The sequence below is a fragment of the Schistocerca serialis genome, chromosome 1 (assembly GCF_023864345.2).
Source record: "Schistocerca serialis cubense isolate TAMUIC-IGC-003099 chromosome 1, iqSchSeri2.2, whole genome shotgun sequence".
Lineage (NCBI taxonomy): Eukaryota > Metazoa > Arthropoda > Insecta > Orthoptera > Acrididae > Schistocerca > Schistocerca serialis.
The window spans coordinates 371,412,566-371,431,963 of NC_064638.1; the positions used below are offsets into that span (position 1 = coordinate 371,412,566).

At 37.3% G+C, this 19,398-nt stretch overlaps 1 protein-coding gene across 1 annotated transcript in view; it reads right to left on the bottom strand.

The window, feature by feature from the left end:
- Nucleotides 1–19,398, bottom strand: part of LOC126470639 (leucine-rich repeat serine/threonine-protein kinase 1) — a 375,607-nt gene that overhangs the window by 129,323 nt on the left and 226,886 nt on the right. Inside the window, exons 5-7 of the mRNA XM_050098623.1 lie at nucleotides 16,611–16,770; nucleotides 14,655–14,799; nucleotides 4,637–4,773 (exon numbers count right to left, since the gene is read on the bottom strand). Coding sequence (XP_049954580.1) covers nucleotides 4,637–4,773; nucleotides 14,655–14,799; nucleotides 16,611–16,770 — 442 coding nt within the window. The remainder of the gene's footprint in view (nucleotides 1–4,636; nucleotides 4,774–14,654; nucleotides 14,800–16,610; nucleotides 16,771–19,398) is intronic.

The following is a 19,398-nucleotide window of genomic DNA, read 5'->3' on the forward strand; positions in this document are numbered from 1 at the left end:
TGAAACCCAATTCATCCTCTTTATCTGTGAGCCTCAGAAGTCACAGACATCAGCAACCACATTGACGCTTTGTTTCTTGTCTTCCAGAACTCATTTTACACAATTCTGCACTATCGCCTAATGCACAAAATAGGAGCATGCATAATGTCAGACCATCTTTGGGATTCAATTAAAAAGTTTGAAGCACATAGAACACAGCGTATCATTTTTAACTGAGAGAAGTATTCAGATGTAAAAGTAACTTTGGGTGTACTGCGAGGGAGTGTTATAAGACCATTACTGATCACAGCATACATAAATGACCTAGTAGATAACACTGAAATCATCTTGAGGCTGTTTGAAGGTGATGCTGCTGTAGATAGAGAAGTCACTGCATCTGTTGGTCAGTTACCTGCTAGTCAGAGATAATATGCATGCGAAGTAATGCAGGAGTCAATACAGTACTCCCTGTTGCTTGCTAGATTCACTGGAGTAAACTTTGGCATGACAGAAAGTACTGAAAAAAGCACTTTGTTTTTGAGTTGATGTCTGTTATACACACATTTCACTTGCAGAAATACATCAATTTTTACTGATGCTCAGCAATTGCTAAAGACCTATTGTAAACATGTTCTCAATAAAGAATAAAAAAGGAAGTAAAGTAATTCCCAATGTCTGTGTATGTGACTGCATTAAAAACTTATGTCTTCATTTCATAAAAGAAAAAAAGTGTTTGGCGAGTTTGATATTAGGTGTGGTGCATATTCCACGCTATCTGGTGTTTCGGAATAACTAATAATTATTAATCTCTTTCGTAAAATCAAAGCTGCACTTGGGCGAAGAAGTCCCACTTCATATATTAATTTCATTAACTATAATTAATTGCGGCAAAGTAATACTTATTCAACAGACTATCACCAGGTAGTAAAGCATGAATGGTTCACTATACCACAATATAGTATAACTATTACAGTGAAATGTAGGAAGGCCAACAGAGGAACAACACTTGACGTAGGGATAAGGCAGTTGGCTCATCAATCATGAACCATTACTAGGTACCACTGATGGAAGAAATAGACAAGATCTAACAAAGAGCAGTGTGTTTCATCACACATTCATTTAGTTAAGTGTGAAAGAAACACAGAGATGCTCGTCCAACTCCAGTGGCAGATGCTACAAGAGAGGTGTAGTTTATCATGGAATGGTTTAATGTTAAAATTCTGAGAGAGTATGTTTCTAGAAGAGTCAAGCACTATATATATATTGCTTCCTATCATGTATATCTTGTGAAAAAGCCACAAACCACAAATGTAAAATTAGACAGGTCTGAGCTCACACAGAGGCTTACCAACAACCATTGCTCCCTCGAACTATTTGAGACTGGAATAGGTACAGTAGTTAAAGTGCCAATGGCTTTGCTGCAGTCGCAACACAGTTCCTGTCAGATCACCGAAGTAAGCACTGTCGGGCTGGGCTAGCACTTGGATGGGTGACCATCCGGTCTGCCGAGTGCTGTTGGCAAGCGGGGTGCATTCAGCCCTTGTGAAGCAAACTGAGGAGCTACTTGATTGAGAAGTAGCGGCTCTGGTCTCAGAAACTGACATACGACCGGGAGAGCGGTGTGCTGACCACATGCCCCTACATATCCACATCCGGTGATGCCTGTGGGCCGAGGATGACATGGCAGCTGGTTGCTAACATTGGGCCTTCATGGCCTATTCGGGCAGACTTTAATTTAGTTAGGAGTTAAAGTGGCACACCAATAGCCTTGCACCACACACCATAAGATAGCTTGTAAAGTACTGACGTAGTTGCAGATGTGTACGATGATCTAACTGTACTTGTAAGTCACTGCAAAAAAACAGTTGTTCCACTATTTATGAGCAAAAATAAGTACTCAATTTGTGACAATATGCAAAGGTACCCTGCACTGGTAATACTGACAAAAAAAAAAAGAAGAACCACAGATTTTGAGATGCGATATGATGCAACTTTTGCTGTGGTTGAAGTGATGAAAAACTATGCCTACTTAGTGTGGGACTAGACTGTGCTTTACCTAGATGTATGCAGTGGTTGACAGTGCGAGATGGCCCACCACTGACTTGTTTTGACCCTTCAAAATACATGGAATCTTGGCTGCTTCATGGGCAGCATTCCATTATTGGCACCAACAACAAGGAAAGATAGAAAGGAGGGACGACAACGAAAATCTCTTAAAGCTTTGGACAGTTCTGTAAACTTTATGCTAAGAAGCCTTTAAGATTTTTTCCCTTTTTCAGTATCTTATAGTTCAAATTTACATGGGTTCAACTTACTGTAATTTAGTTTTTTGTAACACAGCATAAATTGAGAACACTTAACTTAATTAATGAAACATGTAATAAAAGATTGTTGATGGTGCATATTGGAGTTTTATTTTTTAACAGAACAAATGTTATATTCATGCTTTTAAAATATTCAGAAAAGTGTTACAATAACATTTTAAGAAGTCTAAATTTCAAAAATATCCTCTGGAAGATCATAGTACATTTACCTCTTTTTTTACAAATCAAGCACTGGTGAAAACTATAAAATTATAAGGAGACATCATGGCTAACAGGTACTTACCTCCAGGAGATGAAATTCAGTACTGTCAACTGACTCATTTAGAAGCGTAAAGCTGTCCCTAACTTTTGTAACACTAATTTACATATGTCTGACAACAGTACTGAAATTTCAGCTCCTGAAACTAAATACTGGCCAGCCATAATGTCTCTCTGTAATTTTACAGTTTTCTAAGGCAATTTCTTTTCTTATGTATTATTAATGATAACAATCTAAAGTCATTACGACTTTTATCCTCAGAAAACAATGTTTCTTGGTATTTTCATATTGCACATAGTAAACATATCATTGAGTTCACAAATAATTATTACAGATCACTGTATTTTCCAAACATCACTTTTAAGCTGTTATTTTAACACTGATCAATCTGTTGCGTCCATGAATTATTTATAAAATCCTTTCTGTGTGCAGCATCATGCAGGCCACAGATTAATTTCAGCCTTGTTTTGTATGTACATATACTTGGACACATCCACTTATTTTCTGAGAGTATTTTCATACCTCTCATAGTTTCAGAAAAGGAAACAAACAAAAAGCGTTTGGAATGGGAGAGGTATCAGCTGTACTTTATTACATTGCAGTGTGATTAGGACAATGTAGATTTCCACATACCGGTAATTTATGAAAGGCAACAATGCTTTTTTGCTCCAACAACTTTCTTTCTTTATTAATCTGATATAAAATGAATATCTGCATAGCAGTAACAGAAAAAGGGACATATAGTCCTCACGTTTTATATCTTTCAGTACAGGTGTAACTGTTCCAGTTGAAGCAATTGATAAATTGCAGATATCCAAAATGTTGTTACAATTTTACTTTCATTTCAAGTGAAATAAATAGCGCCTCACTGGCAGTTTAATAGAAAGGACACAAGGAGGATGAAGGAAGAAGAAGAACATTGAGAAAGACACAACAGAGAATGGAGGAAGGATGAGAGATGGAGTCAACAAAGATATTGTCTGCGGTGTGGAAAGGAAAATAAAAGGTCGGGAGGGGGTAAGTGAAAAGTATTAAGATTTATGTCTAATGGTGGGTGAAATTAAGACGAAATGGAAAGGGACATGGAGGGTGAAAAGGTAAAGGGAGGGAGGGAGGGAAAGGTGTGTTCACTTGACAGTAGTGTATAAGAAAAGTGGACACAGAAAAACTAGAGGGAGAAAGCTGTCCCTAACTTTTGTAACAGTAATTTACATATGTCTGACAGCAGTACTGAAATTTCAGCTCCTGAAACTAAATACTGGCCAGCCATAATGTTTCTCTGTAATTTTATAGTTTTCTAAGTCAATTTCCTTTCTTATGTATTATTAATGACAACAATCTAAAGTCATTACGACTTTTATCCTCAGAAAACAATGTTTCTTGGTATATAAAAATAGTTAATTCTCGTATTAGACACAATGATCAGTAGGAAGTGGGAATAAAAAAACAAATAAGAGATTGAAGATATTAATAAAAGTAATAAACATATGAAAACTAATAAAAATAACAACAATGTCTCAATCAACTAGTGTTCGATGACAGCACACAAAACCTTGTAATGTGAAACCCCAGAGGTCACCAACTATCATCTAAAATGCATTATTAATAATCTAAATGTAAAAAGTTGTTTTATGGTTACGTATGAAAACTATCCACGAGAGCAAAACTGGTACAACAAAATCTATAATCAATATGACATACATTAAATATGTTATCAAGAACAGTCACTGAATTAAAGGATGCTGTTCACTTTTATTTGATGACAGATGACATTTCAACTTTCCACTGGGGGGAAGTGGGGCGGGGGATTCGATCTCACACACAGACATGTACCAAATGCTCTTTTCTGTACTGAGTGAGGATTATTGCCAAATGCATACGTAAGTGATACCAAATGAATTAAGAATTAATACTTCACTGTGTCACTGTGCCTACAAAGGCACCCCGTCACTTTGTTCTCAGCATTATCACATAATTTAACTTAAAATAAAAAGAACATGTCCCCCTGACACACACACACACACACACACACACACACACACACACACACACACAAAGAAATACAAATAGTCACCTGAATTTTTTCATTATATGTGGGGGATACTGGTATTTAAGTAGAAGTTCCATGACATGTGTATGCCCATTAATGCAGCACGCATGTAGAGGCAGCCATCTTTCCACTGTATATTGTTTGACCAGCTCTGGGAATTTCTGCATCAAAACAATTAGTAACAACACATCAGAAAACAAGTTCATCTTGAAGATAATAAATAAATAACACTGATTGCAGATACTGAGAAATAATTTTTTTCTCCTTATAAATACATTCTATCAAAATCACATAACAAAGGAACAAACACCAAACATTTTATTTGCAATCAGTGAGGCAAAACAAAGTACAATGTATATGTCTGTTGGCATTCATAAGTCATCATGAAATCTACAATTTCTGGACTGTTGAGTTATACCATTCTTCAAACCATCTTCAGCTCAATATTGTGTCCATGTTGTTGGGATAATCTGCATTGACTCATTTGTTCTGGGGACACAGTCAAAAAACAGTGTTGAGTATAGCAAGGCAACCTTTTTTTACTTTCATTTTAACACAGTATAATAGAAACAGATGGTTGCACATTAGGCTCTCAATGGATCCAGAATATACTCTGCTGTTGGTCCATGACTGTAACCTTGCAGTCTATTCTGGGCCTGCTTGAAGTTCTTTATTTCATTCTCCGATAAAAATGTTGACTTTAGCATATTCTTTCAAAGTATTATACCTATTCAGGCTGTTACTTTTGTGGCATATGGTGCCTACCTGAGCAAAAGAACATCGCTTTGCCTTTCTTGGTGATGCCTTCATCAGATTTGTGTCTGAGACATTGTCTATCGATCTGTTCTCATACCCATAAACCATCAGCCGTATTTCAAGTAAGAACTCCTGGCTTCCAGACTTAGCTTGTGAAATATTTTGAAAGACCGTGAGTTCAGCCCTTAAAAATACCAATTTACATGCTTTTGTCATCCAAATACCTGTCAGTGCTTTCTACAATGAGATGACAAAAGTCATGGGATACCACCTCGTATCACGTCATGCCTCCTTTTGCCTTGTGTGATGCAGCAACTCAATGTGGCATGGACGCAACAAGTCATTGCACACCCTCCTGAAGAAACATTCCAGCAACCTGCCTCTATAGCCATCCATAATTGCAAAAGTATTGCTGGTGCAGGTTTTTGTGCACAAACTGACCTCTCAACTACATCCCATAAATGTTGAGTGGGATTTATTTTGGGCAGTCCAGGTGGGAAAACCATTTACCTGAACTGCCCAAAATATTCTTCAAACTAACAGCAAACAACTGTGGCCCAGTAACATGACACATAATCAAGCATAAAAATTCCACCATTGTTCGGAAATATGAAGTTCATAAATGGCTGCAAATGGCTCCAAGTAACAGAGCATAACCATTTCCAGTCAATGATTGGTTCAGTTGGACCGAAAGACCCAGTCTACTCCGTGCAAACACAGCCACCACCAGCTTGCACAGTGCCTAGTACACGACTTGGGTCCATGCCTCCATGGTTCCTGCACCACACTCGAACACTATCACCACCTCTTACAAACTGAAACTGGGACTCATCTGACCAGGCCACAATTTTCCAGTTGTCTAAGGTCCAATTGATGTGGTCACAAGCCCATGCAGATGATGCCGTGCTGTTCACAAAGGCATTTGCATCAGTCATGTGCTGCCATAGCCAGTTAATGCCAAATTTCATCACACTGTCCTAATGGATATCTTCATCGCATGTCCCACATAGATTTCTGCCGTTATTTCATGCAGTGTTGCTTGTTTGTTAGCACTGACAACTCTATGGTGAGATGTGATGCCTGACATTTGGTAATGTCAGCACACTCTTGACAATGTGGATCTCATAATACAGAATTCCTTGACAATTTCCAAAATTGAATGTCCAATGCATCTAGCTCCAACTACCATTCTGCATTCAAAGTCTGTTAATTCCTGTTGTGTGGCTATGATCGTGTTGGAAATCTTTTCACCTGTGTACAAATGACAGCTCTGCCACTACTACTGCCATTTGTATATGTGTGTATCACTATTCCATAACTTTTTGTCACCTTGGTGTGCATATAGCCTTTGTCAAGAGATTATCATAGGGTCTTCCTACATCTAATATATGTCACAGTCTGATGCTCTATCTGGATCTACTGAACATTGCATATTACATTACTGGTCATTTTATATGAAATATGACACTTGATACCACTATTTCTCTGAATGGATAAAATGAAAACACACCCTCACACATAATAGTTGGTCGATAATCAAAAATACTGAATTTTGTTCATTCTTATTCCATTACAATGTACAGAATACTCCTTTTGTCATACAGAATCTGTAACTGTTATAACACACACACACACACACACACACTTAACACTAAAAGTGCTTTTGTAAACCACACACTAAAGTACAGGTGGAGATCAACTGTCTGCTCCTCTTTAAACACACACACAAAACTTGAGCCTCTCCTGGTGTACAAAATGTTCAAAAAACTTACAAGAATGCAAGCGGGTGACGTCTTTAACAATTGCCAATATTTTAAGGTGCACACCCTGTCATTTTGAAGGCACAAATGCAGCAACAGAGGATTATGAAAGGAAATTTAAAACCTAGTAGGTATGCTAGGCATATGGAGTAAGACAACACACACTCTGTAAACAATTATTATTGCTGTGAATATAAATTACTAGTGGTAATCAGTATTCACAACCGATAATTTCCTAGAACATTCCAAAAATTACCAATCATAAATGGTGCGTACTTGCAGGGCACATGAGTAAAACTGGTGACCCACACAGCCAGCCAGTGACCTCAGACTCTGCACCACGGGAGATGACATACACTGCAAAGTGCTGATGCCCTTCCTCTCAAAAATGAACTGCTGTTTTGGAGTGGACATTGGCTTCCTAAATCTAAGTCTAGTCGGAGATCCTTCTAAAGCTCACGCTAATGGAGCCTTACATTCTGGCTGGATTGTCCTGTCCATATGAGTCGATGCAATGTTCAAATGCAGTTACTTCCTTTGGGGCTTCTTGATCATAAAATACATCTTCACATTCCTTGTATTAGAAAGACTCATTGTAGTTCTTTGCCTCAGGGCTAAGATTTCCTGCAAAAGATATGGATGACATCTCTGCAATTTTTGTCTCCACAGTGGAATCTTATGACCCTTGCCTTCTTAGGCAGTGTCTTACAACTAACATGGAATTTGAAATAGGCCAAAGTAGTGCTTTAATAATTTTTCTGATAGCCTGATCTTCCACACAGGCGAAAAAAAATTCACATTAGATCTCCTGGGTTGTCGGTTACAGGATGGTGTCTGGTGCTATAATGTTTACAATCCTTATAATGAGCATTCAAGAAGCATGGAATGTGTCCTTTGTTGAGTTCTGATGATGAGCTGCTTGACATAATAATTGTCAGGTTGAAACAGAAACAAAGTATCCATTCAACAATGGAATTCAGTGTGTCGACTGTGGCTCAGGAAAAATGGAGTGAAAACAGTAATCTCTTGCTTCGCTGTGTATAAGAATATTACAACAGGCAGTATCAATCATATCCCAGTCTCTCTGACCAATGTCGCTGTGCACCGAGAGTATATTTCTCAATGCCTTATTAAAAAGCTCTGTGAGACAATTATCTACAGATGGTACCCAGTTGTCATCTCGTGGATGTGATGCATAGTGCGACTACTGCTTTTGTTTGTATAGGTTCACATCTGCTGTTAATTTCTTTAGCTAATTTCACCCTCTTCAGCATTTCAAGCTACATCCCACTAAAAATTGTTATGCATAATGTATTCCACCCATCAGCATATCCGCATGGGGGTATCAATGTGTGATGGTGTCACTAATAAGAGTATTGCATAATTATTCCAACCAACCAACCAATCACCTATTGTCTGTTAAATAGAGATGACTTATCAGATACTCTGCAATTGGTATGCTGTCACTCTTAATACACAAAAATGTTTTTGTACTTTTCTTAACATTTCTTTCAACACCTGTAGTTTACTAGGACATTTAAAACATTACCCTTCTGGGTCAATTATCTTACCATCTACCAGAAGTAGGTTTCAGATCATTCGTTCAAAATAGCCTCACAGAATCCCTGTCTTTGGCACCAGTTTTAATTGCATGACTTTCATTTCCCAACCAGCAAATGTAAGTCTCCCCATATTATGATAGCTTGTTCTGGAAACTTATTCATGTTATTCTCCATGATTTCTCTGAAGTGCTCTGCCTGTGTGGCTCCCGAAGCAAACATTTACTAATCATGTGTGCCCCACCTTCAATGCTTACTTTTATCATGATTATTTCACATTTGGACTCCGTTATAACATCAATAGACTGTTTCGAGTTCTTTATGGCAAATAATATGCTGCTAACATTAGCGGATAGCCTAGCCTTCTGATATACGAGGGTTGTCCCCAAAGTAAGTTCCGTTTCTATTTCTATCCACAGCAGTGCTGCAATCGCACTTCAGAGCATGTGCAGCAGTTACTCTCATTCAAGAAGACACGTACACCATTTTCAGCTCGCTACTGCCGACGTGTGCTTTGTAGTGCTTCTTTATAATGTCAGCCGGAATTGAAAAAACCGCCATGTGTGAAATCAGATCTGTGATTCGTTTTGTAAATGCAAAGAAAGTTAAACCAAAGGAAATTCATTGGCAAATCTGCGAGGTTTACGCACAAAATGCTACGAGTGTTTCAATGGTTAGAAGATGGGTCAGACTGTTCAATGAAGGATGTGATCAAGGGCACAATGAAGAACGACGTGGACACCTGTCTGTGGTTACTGATGAACTGGTTCACACAACTGAAGAGAAGTTTAAGCACAACTGTAAGTTTACACTTAGTGCCCTTGCTATGGAAGTTTCACAAATCTCATGATCACTAATTCATGAAATTGTTACTGAAAAACTGAAATTTCGAAAAGTTTGTTCACATTGGGTACCCAAAATTCTTACTGAACAACACAAACAACAACTGACGGGTAGTGCACTTCAGTTTTTGACATGCTACAATCAAGAAGGTGATGGTTTTCTTTCTTGGATAGTCATGGAGGATGAAACTTGGGTATTGTACGACACCCCTGAAACAAAATGGCAACCAATGGACTGGAGGCACACTCCATCCCCAACGAAGGTTAAGCCTAAGCAAATCTTGACACCTCAAAAAGTCATGTGCACCATTTTTTGCGACAGAAAAGGCATTTTGCTGATTTATTTCTTACCATGAGGCCAAACAATCAATGCACATGGTTACTGCGAGACCATTAAGAAATTGCAGTGCGCATACAGAACAAGCACCGAGGATTACTGTCAAAAGGTGTTGTTCTTTTCCACAATAATGCCCAATCTCACACGGCGAATGTGACCAAACAACTCTTACAGGGATTTCACTGGGACGCATTTGATTATCCTCCATACAGCCCAGATCTCACTCCTAGCGACTTTCATCTCTTCTTACAACTAAAATTTGTCCTTGGTGGTCAACACTTCAACGATGATGACGAACTGAAGGAACATGTTACCACATGGTTGAATACACAGGCAGCAACCTTCTATGAAGAAGGCACAGAAAAACTTGTGCCACGCTACGACAAGTGCCTACAACATTTTGGAAGCTATGTAGAAAAGTTGTTTAACAGTTGTACTTTTGTACAATAAATATTTTTTTCTGTACCTGCACACATTTGTTTTATATAACCAAACATAACTTACTTTGCGGACATACCTCATATATTTCAATCTACATTTAGAGTTTTGTTGTAATTGATGTCTGGTTTCAGCCAGTTTTCTGTTCCTAACACCATGCGAGCATTATTACTTTAATAAGTGATACTAATCCTGGGATGTTACAATGGACACTCCTACTATTCACTAATGTCATATTCTCTCTTTCTGATATGGAAGGATAAAAGTTGTGCTCTGAGAGTAATGTGACTGATTTCTCTTTGCTTTTGGCAGACTGATCATCACTAACTTTCAGAGGGAGTTCCTCTAACCTAAAAAGAAGCCATGTCCTTACCTCATGTAATCACAATAGTCTTTGAGTCTCAGAACACAATCATCTTCAGTTGGTACTGATAAGCATCCAATATTCACCAAAAACAATGCTCCAGAATCAATTAGTGCCTGGAAAGGTTAGTCATCTGTCGATCATGAAAGATTTTCACCTGTGTCAGAATCACCTTCATAAATGGTCACCTCATTTAGTTTTAATGATTTTCAGGGGCTGGGGATGCAACTGAACTCTCTGTATGGTGACAGGAAGGAAGGAAGGAAGGAAGATTGAGTTTACCATCCCATTGACATCAAGGTCATTAGAGACGGAGCAAAAGCTTCGATTGTGTCAAGGATAGGGAAGGAAATCAGCGTGCCCTTTCAAAGGAGCCATTTGCTTCATGATTTACAGAAGTCACGGAAAACCTAAATCTTGATGATCAGACGTGGGTCATCCTCCCGAATGCAAGTCCAATTTGCTAACCACTGTGCCATCTCACTCGCAATATATGGTGAGAGGAAATATCTGTGGTGCATTGGAGAGTGACATTGATCAGTATATGGTGATAGGATTTGAAATGCATGTCAGCTGCAGTCATCAGCAGCTCCCTGGCATCCACAGTGTTGCCCTTTTTGATACCTTGGGGCATAAATTTCATCAAATACTCCCATGCTTTCTTTATGGTAGTGTTCAACAAACCCATTTTCTCTGCATGATCGAACTCGCAAGAGCCAGCTGTATCTGTGTCACTGAGAACCTTGGACGTTAATTGATGGCTATGGCATAAACCCAATGTTTCTGACACCATTTCTCATTTTATTACTTGCTACATTAGCAATGCACGGTCCTGACGGTCTTCCATGACTGATACCTGTACGGCATTTGGGAGTCTGTTGAATGTCTTTCACCAGATTCTTTTCTGGTGCATTACCTTGGTGTGCTTGCACCACTTGATACACATCCTATGCAACACAATCTCTTAAGAATAGGACTTGTTTTACTTTTATCATATTCAGGTTTGCTATTTTACACAAAGCCAAACAACACAGTGTGCAGGAATATGTTGTCTCCACCTGGCACTACACTCTGTACTCCAGTTGTCCTTTAGCTATGTGGACCTACTGCTAGTTGTCACCAACTATTCTATTAATTTTCACCTGAAATTCACTTACTGAGCTTTCCCACTTTGTTCTCCAACCACTGCCGTGTTTTACAGTCTCAATAAACGTAAACACTGACAAGACATGTCGTCATCCCATTCTGTTGTATTTACTGAAACGATCAATCCTTTCAGCCATTTAGTTCGATCTTGGCCAGCACCTCATGAAAAAAATGCTAAAAATCTGATGTGCATTTGACTCGCCAACACTTTTGTATCCAGTGGTACCTTGACAATTTGGACCATAGGAGGAAAGTGCTGTTTTTATTTGGATTCCTGCCCGTGAAGGTGACAGCTTTTGCATGGTTGTATTGGGGCCAAGGCAATGTCAGGTTCTGAGATACCTGACATCTCCACCAAACTAGAATCCAGACTCAAGTAACAGTTACAATAACCGAATATTCAATCAGACCCATATCTGCGATATTTCCAAAATGGGGCAAAAACTTTATAATGATGCCTTTCCCCCTCTCCTCTTACTTGAGCATGAGACAGGATGTCAGAAATTTAAAAAAGATCAGTTTTTCAAAAATACATTTATTTTGTAGCATACATCTTACTGAAGAGCTTGTTATATAAAAACATATATCTACGACGAAATGTAAAATGTTATTTGGTCTTAAATGTGCAAAGCAGAGTGCCACGCCTCTTCACACAGCATTCTTCTATCGCACGTCACTGTATTTCGCTCTGTGGAATTCAAACATGTATATTTCATAATGGAAGACATCAAACATATATTCAGGTCAGTGGAAATTAAAGCATCCTGTCGTGCCTCTCCTACTCTCAATCAGCCAGTTTGACATCCTATCCCCCTTAAAAAAGAACTCACAATTAAATCTAACTGGGATTATTTGTGAATGGGAGAATAAGAACTCTTCAAGAAATTTGGACACTTTATTGCCTATTAGCTAATAACTTTCTCTTTTGCGTGACATAAAATTAAATACATGAAACATAAAACCACTAAAGACAAGTGACAAGCAAGACAGTACACATTTCTTGAATCCTTACGCCCCGGAATTTTTTCCCCTGTAATCTTGCTACGGCTTTCCACCATGTGCTTTCCTTTCTGCGAAAGGATCTATTACCTCATCAAAGTATGTGAAAGATTTTACTACGTGAAAAATACAAATGTCGTTGACTAATACTAAAAAGCTGTTAACACGAATAGTACCCCAAGAGTGGTGCGATTTCTCAATTTGATTACGTCTACTTTGTCACTGTCTCCTAGATAAAATGAAATAGGCTCCTCTAATATCGCAGCAATTGCAACATATGAAAAATAAGTGTGACTGTTTTGACACAAATGGTCACTTTTATCTACCTCATTTACATAAATAACATGACAGAATATAATTCACAAATTAGCAATATCAAATGCTTGTTAGGCCTATTAGAAGCAAAAAGTTTTTTCTTAGGATATGGTTTCACATTTCATTCATATGCCTCAGTTTCTCAAGCATGAGATCAAAACTATAGTAGTACAAAAATTTTATATAAATTTGGAATTGTCATATTCTTCCACATAATTTGTGTGATGTCCCAGTTTCTTCTCCCTCCTCATTCTAACAAACTAACATGTCATAACTCATTCTGTTTCTTCCTCCCACTGTCAAAACTTATTCTCCAGTTAAGTTCACTAAACCTGTCAGAATCACCAGTTCAGTTATCCCGCATTTATTCTCCACTTAGTGTTATTAACAACACATTTTCTGCTCTTTTCCAAGAACAGAACTTAAGCGGCTGCTAATTGGAGACCGTTCAACTGGCGCTTAGTAGTGTACCGATCTGGCAAAAATTTTCTGTCAAATTTCATTCTCCTGGGTACACCAAGATGATAATATGTAATCTTTCTTACCTGTTATTCCTGTTAGTTGTTTATTTCCTATCCAGTATTCTATGGATTTTGCTAATAATTAAAACACGCTTATAATTCGCACACCCAATCAACCACATGAACAAACAGCAACTGGTATTAACCCATTCAGGTTTATTCAGCTCAGGTCTTATAGCCCTGTCCTCTTTTGTCTGCGTGAAAGATTTTATTTCTTGACACAATGGGGATTCCCCTGGCACAGACATCGTGTACACTATACACACATTCAAATATCAACTTTTGATTTGTTCAGAAATCAACTTAGAATGTGTTCAAAAATGTTCAAAAACCAACACGGATGTGTTTCAAAATCATATGAATAATCGGTGGATCAGCGTGAGCTGGATGCTAGGCACTTTGTGAAACAAGATTTTTTTCCTAGATTGCTGTCCAGGCAGGTATTCTGGTTTGCCCCCCCCACCCTCTCCCCTCAACAGCAACTAATCCTTCACACTCAAGTACTTTTATTAACTGCACTCAGACATACACACAGAGCTCACATGCCTGTTCCCATTTAAACAAACATAAAATGTTCTGAAACTTCCTGGCAGATTAAAACTGTGTGCCAGACCGAGACTCGAACTCGGGACCTTTGCTCAGTTGGTAGAGCACTTGCCCACGAAAGGCAAAGGTCCCGAGTTTGAGTCTCGGTCCGGCACACAGTTTTAATCTACCAGGAATTTCATATCAGCGCACACTCCGCTGCAGAGTGAAAATCTCATTCTGATAAAATGTTCTAGTAATTTCCAGCATTTCACAAATAAGTAAGACCTAAGACTCTCCTAAAAATTACAAATCTTAAATGATGATAACTGCAGAAAGTCAAAATCTAACAACTGATCCCACATATTGCAAGCCAGCAATTACAAACACAATACCACAGTGGATGATGTAAAGGAAGTGCACATATGTAATACATTATATAATACACACAGCCAGAAATTTATATCTTGTGTTGCTTACCTTCAGTAGCATTTCAACAATGTCCTTTTTCCCACTATAGCATGCAATATACAACGGCGAGTATTTTGTTACAGGATGCATTCTTCCATCAGCATCATATTCAAGTAGTACCTTTGCAATTTCTTTCCGCCCAGATTCACACGCCCTATAAATTGTAAATGATATTTATAAATGTAAATGATACTCATAAACTACTCTGTCTCAAAAGCAGATCACAAAATATGTTCTCAAGAAAAATTTCAATACTCTTTGCTTTTCACTGTAATTCCAACGTAAACTACCGGTACTGCAGCAAGACACAAATAGAGACTATGTATGCTGTACGTTGTATGACGTCATATATACTAGTATCTTAGAACAGCAGAATGTTGAGTTTTAATTGTTATTAACGTACATTAAACTTTACAAATAATGTAAGTCAAGAACCCAATGGCACATGCCTGTAACACAGTTACTACAGAAAGTAAGTAAACACGAAATACGAAAAGCAGATTTTTAGTTCAGCGTGAATTCTGCCTTTTCAAACTGTACTCGATGATTCAAATGTCAATGTCAGATGATTACAGTCACTTACATAAACTGTAAAAACTATGTTTGTCTACATTCAAATAAAAATTAACTTTTTAATAACAATATGTGAAAATGTCCCAATACTAGTACTGATACTTGTAGTAGTAGTAGTAGTAGTAGTAGTAGTAGTAGTAGTAGTAGTAATAATAAGCAACAGCATATCGAATTCAGTAATAAATGCGAAACTCAAAAATAAAAATTACCATAAAGAGTGCAAGCAAAATATATACACTAATAAACTCTCACAGGGCTGTCTAATAAGACAACAGAAGAGACAAGGAGACATTGGGTGGAACCTGGGAGACTCTTCATAAGACAGCAATCAAAATTCCACTAAATTACATCAACACTGGATTTTGTATATAAATAACATTTCAGCTAACAGTCATGATTCCCAATTTCAAGTGTGTCTTTCTCTGCCATTTATTTGTGAAGTTACTTCATGAATAAATGGCATAGTACAGAGAGAAATACACACTTGGAAATATATACAACCTGACCTGTGACATCAAAACATTCCAGAAACAGACTGAACTCTTTAAAGAAATTGCAGAAAAACTGGGGTTGTAAATTTCATTTTAACATGCAGAATATACTATTTGCAATAAACAATGACCATACAGGTAAATAAAGTGAGTCCTATAATATCAGTAGTGCAGTTAAATTATTTAGAAACAAGGAACTGAAATGAAAGCTCATTATGTTACATGGTGGAAAATTGGAAAGAGCATACCATCGGATCAAAAAGTCTACAAGAACTAGAGCATCTTAAAATATATTAAACTGAAACATTATAATTCTATTATAAAATCATAATGACTCTAGATTCCAGAAACATTAATTTTGAACAGGAAAGCAGATATCTGAAATGTTGAAAAAAGAGGATGAAAAGTTATAATAAAAATACTCAGACAAAAAATGCTTAGGCAATCTGGTTAGACTGACAAGCAATTAGCTACACAGTACACAGGCATTTACAATGGCAATAGAAGACAAACACAATATTTTTTTTTTTTTTTTTTTTTACAGCCATATCAAGAGAATGCAACCACGTAGATTTAAAAAACAAAGAGTTGAATTCATTACACAAGCAGTAAAGCAAAAATGGAAACTTTGAAGCAAATTGAGGAAGTATAAAAGAGATCTAAAGTTGGCAGGTATCAGACAAGAAGGTATCCGGAGCAACAAATTTTTTAAAATGTAAATGACATGTTGTTAACAAGGCAAAGGATTAAGGAAATATGTACACAAAGGAAGATCCTACAACATTCCTAAGTACTCAGTATACTCCTAAATAGGTTAATTTGCATCGATAGTAATAATAATAACAATAATAATAATAATAATAGCAATAATAAACACTTGTTAGCAGTGTAGAGAACTTACATGAATAGTAGTGTGTTGGATCCATTAGGTGCCATGTTAACTATAAGCTCTGCATCAGATCCCAGTTGTTGTAGTATAGATTTCACAAGAGCTACATCACCATTCAGACATGCTTCACGTAATGTTTGATGAGAATTTTGTCTCTCTGACTCTTTAACATCTGCAACAAGAATAGCACAATAATTTTATAAAATATAATATCAAGAGGTATCTTTTATTACTGCTCATGACATCATTTATCAAAAGTAATACATTAATCAATAGCTGTTTTGAAAAGTAGAAGCAACATTCAACTGTTGCTGCTCTTCTGTCAATTACAGGTGTACAGTGTGACTTAGTAACTGTTTCCAACATGAAATATTATAAAGATGCAAGATCACAACATCAATATGAATAAATGAACAAATTATTAGAGACCTGAAGCATAAGATTAAAAAGTCTCTCATGAATATTCATCATTCAGTTGGTTAGCATAACAGAATTCATATTGGACAGTCCAAATTAAGATGTACATTGTGTTTTTGTAAATTGTTAGATAATATTTTATTAGTATGTTAATTGTAGGTTTGGTGACTCCATCAGTACATATCTGACTATAAATCCAAAGTTTCAAAGTGTGATGACTGATCAGTATTACGTAGTTTTCTCCCAGCACTTCCTATGACTTTCATTCTACAAATGCCTAGCGTTTTTGAAAATTCTAAGTAGACCACATTCCTGGAACAGAAGCCTCTATATATCCATAACTATAACATGATGAAAATAACTTGCAATTTATAACACTTAGCTTGCAGGAGGGGTGGTTACACTGTTACTCAGGTAATGTTGAGTTAAAAATCGTGCAATAAATTTGAATTTCAATTATATTTACTAGGAAGTAACTAATAAAATAACAGCTTGTGCTCATATGAAAATTCAGAATCTTGCAATCAATTCAAATTTCAATTATAAATATAAGAATGTGCATGTGTGCAAGGTGCATTACAATGACACAAGTCAACCACTGAATACCTTTCTAAATATCTGTCCAATTTTCAATTAACAAAATATTTAAAATACTAAACACTAGTGTGATCAACAAGCTAATAAACCAAACAAACATTTGTTAGTGTAACATTTGAGGGAATCAATCACAGTAATTTACTTCTATTGGTAAAACACATCATCATTTAAGGCCATCTTTAAATATATGTCAATATGAGAAACAGTCTTTTTTTCCAATTAATCACACCACTTATTAGTATTCCACATACATCTTTCAAAAACACTCAAAACCCAACTAAATATAGACTAGCAGCTAGAGGCCTAAGCAACTGCTTTTGCCAATGTAAATAAAAAACATGGATCTAACATTCAACTTGCCTATACTGATATCATCTACAAAGTAGCTGCAGGCATCATATGCTGGATCAGCCAAGGTATCAGTTCCAGAGCCTGAGCTCCACATCCTGTGTAGCTGCTGCATTGTTCCTTATAACTCAGCTTCCATATTTATCTTAAGTTTCTGCACTATCCACTTTCTTTGTCATATTGACAACTCCATGTTATGTATTCGTTGTTCTTTCCAAGACCAAAAGAACCTAGAGTATAATTTTTTAAAACAATAGTTACAATAGCAGTGGGGAAAAATTATATAAAAATGTTTTAAAAGATATTAAAATGGAGCCCAGCAAAAAAATTGGGATTTCCATAAAAAGGTACGTGATAACTGATTTCCATTAGCAAAGTTAGCAACAACAGCAAGAGAGAGAATTAGAGATGGAACACAATGTGGAATGATGCTACAGCATTTTCCTTTCAATCATTTCTTTCTGAACTCTACTGACACAAATTACAGCAATCAGAGCAAAAGCTGAACAACAGTTTTGAAAAGGACTACGCAAAGTAAATCAAAATTTAAGGTGATGTGTTAGTAGTAATTTTGGGAGAAAACCCTCAGGAGAAAATTTTCAAGACAGTTTCCACAGACCAAAACAGATGTCAGAATTTGAAACAAATATTGGTCTGTAACACATCACACATCTGCAACAAATAAAATCATATCCACTCTCTGTGTAGACAAAATACTCCAAAGCCAAGATTTCCAATGAAATTATTTTGAAGTATTCAATTTATACTTGAGCACTTCCATAGTTCAGAGGTTCATGGTCTGACTGCCACAAAGTTTTCTCTGGAATGAGGTCCACTCAGTTTCATGAGAATAAGTGGTGAGCCACTCAAAAAAGGAAGTGACTCCCAGAAATTTTTACAACGGCCATGTGCAAACCCCATGACTCTTCATCAGCTGCATTCAATGGCATCATAGGAAGGAGAACAAAGCAGCAGTTGAGCACCATTTCTCAATAAATCTGGCCTGGTCCTGCAGTTGGATCTTTTAGTTTCAGCTTCACCTGCACACCACATGAGGTATGGTATCATACTCCTTTCGCATACAATACAAAGGTTATCTAGTAATACACTCCTGGAAATTGAAATAAGAACACCGTGAATTCATTGTCCCAGGAAGGGGAAACTTTATTGACACATTCCTGGGGTCAGATACATCACATGATCACACTGACAGAACCACAGGCACATGGACACAGGCAACAGAGCATGCACAATGTCGGCACTAGTACAGTGTATATCCACCTTTCGCAGCAATGCTGGCTGCTATTCTCCCATGGAGGCGATCGTAGAGATGCTGGATGTAGTCCTGTGGAACGGCTTGCCATGCCATTTCCACCTGGCGCCTCAGTTGGACCAGCGTTCGTGCTGGACGTGCAGACCGCGTGAGACGACGCTTCAT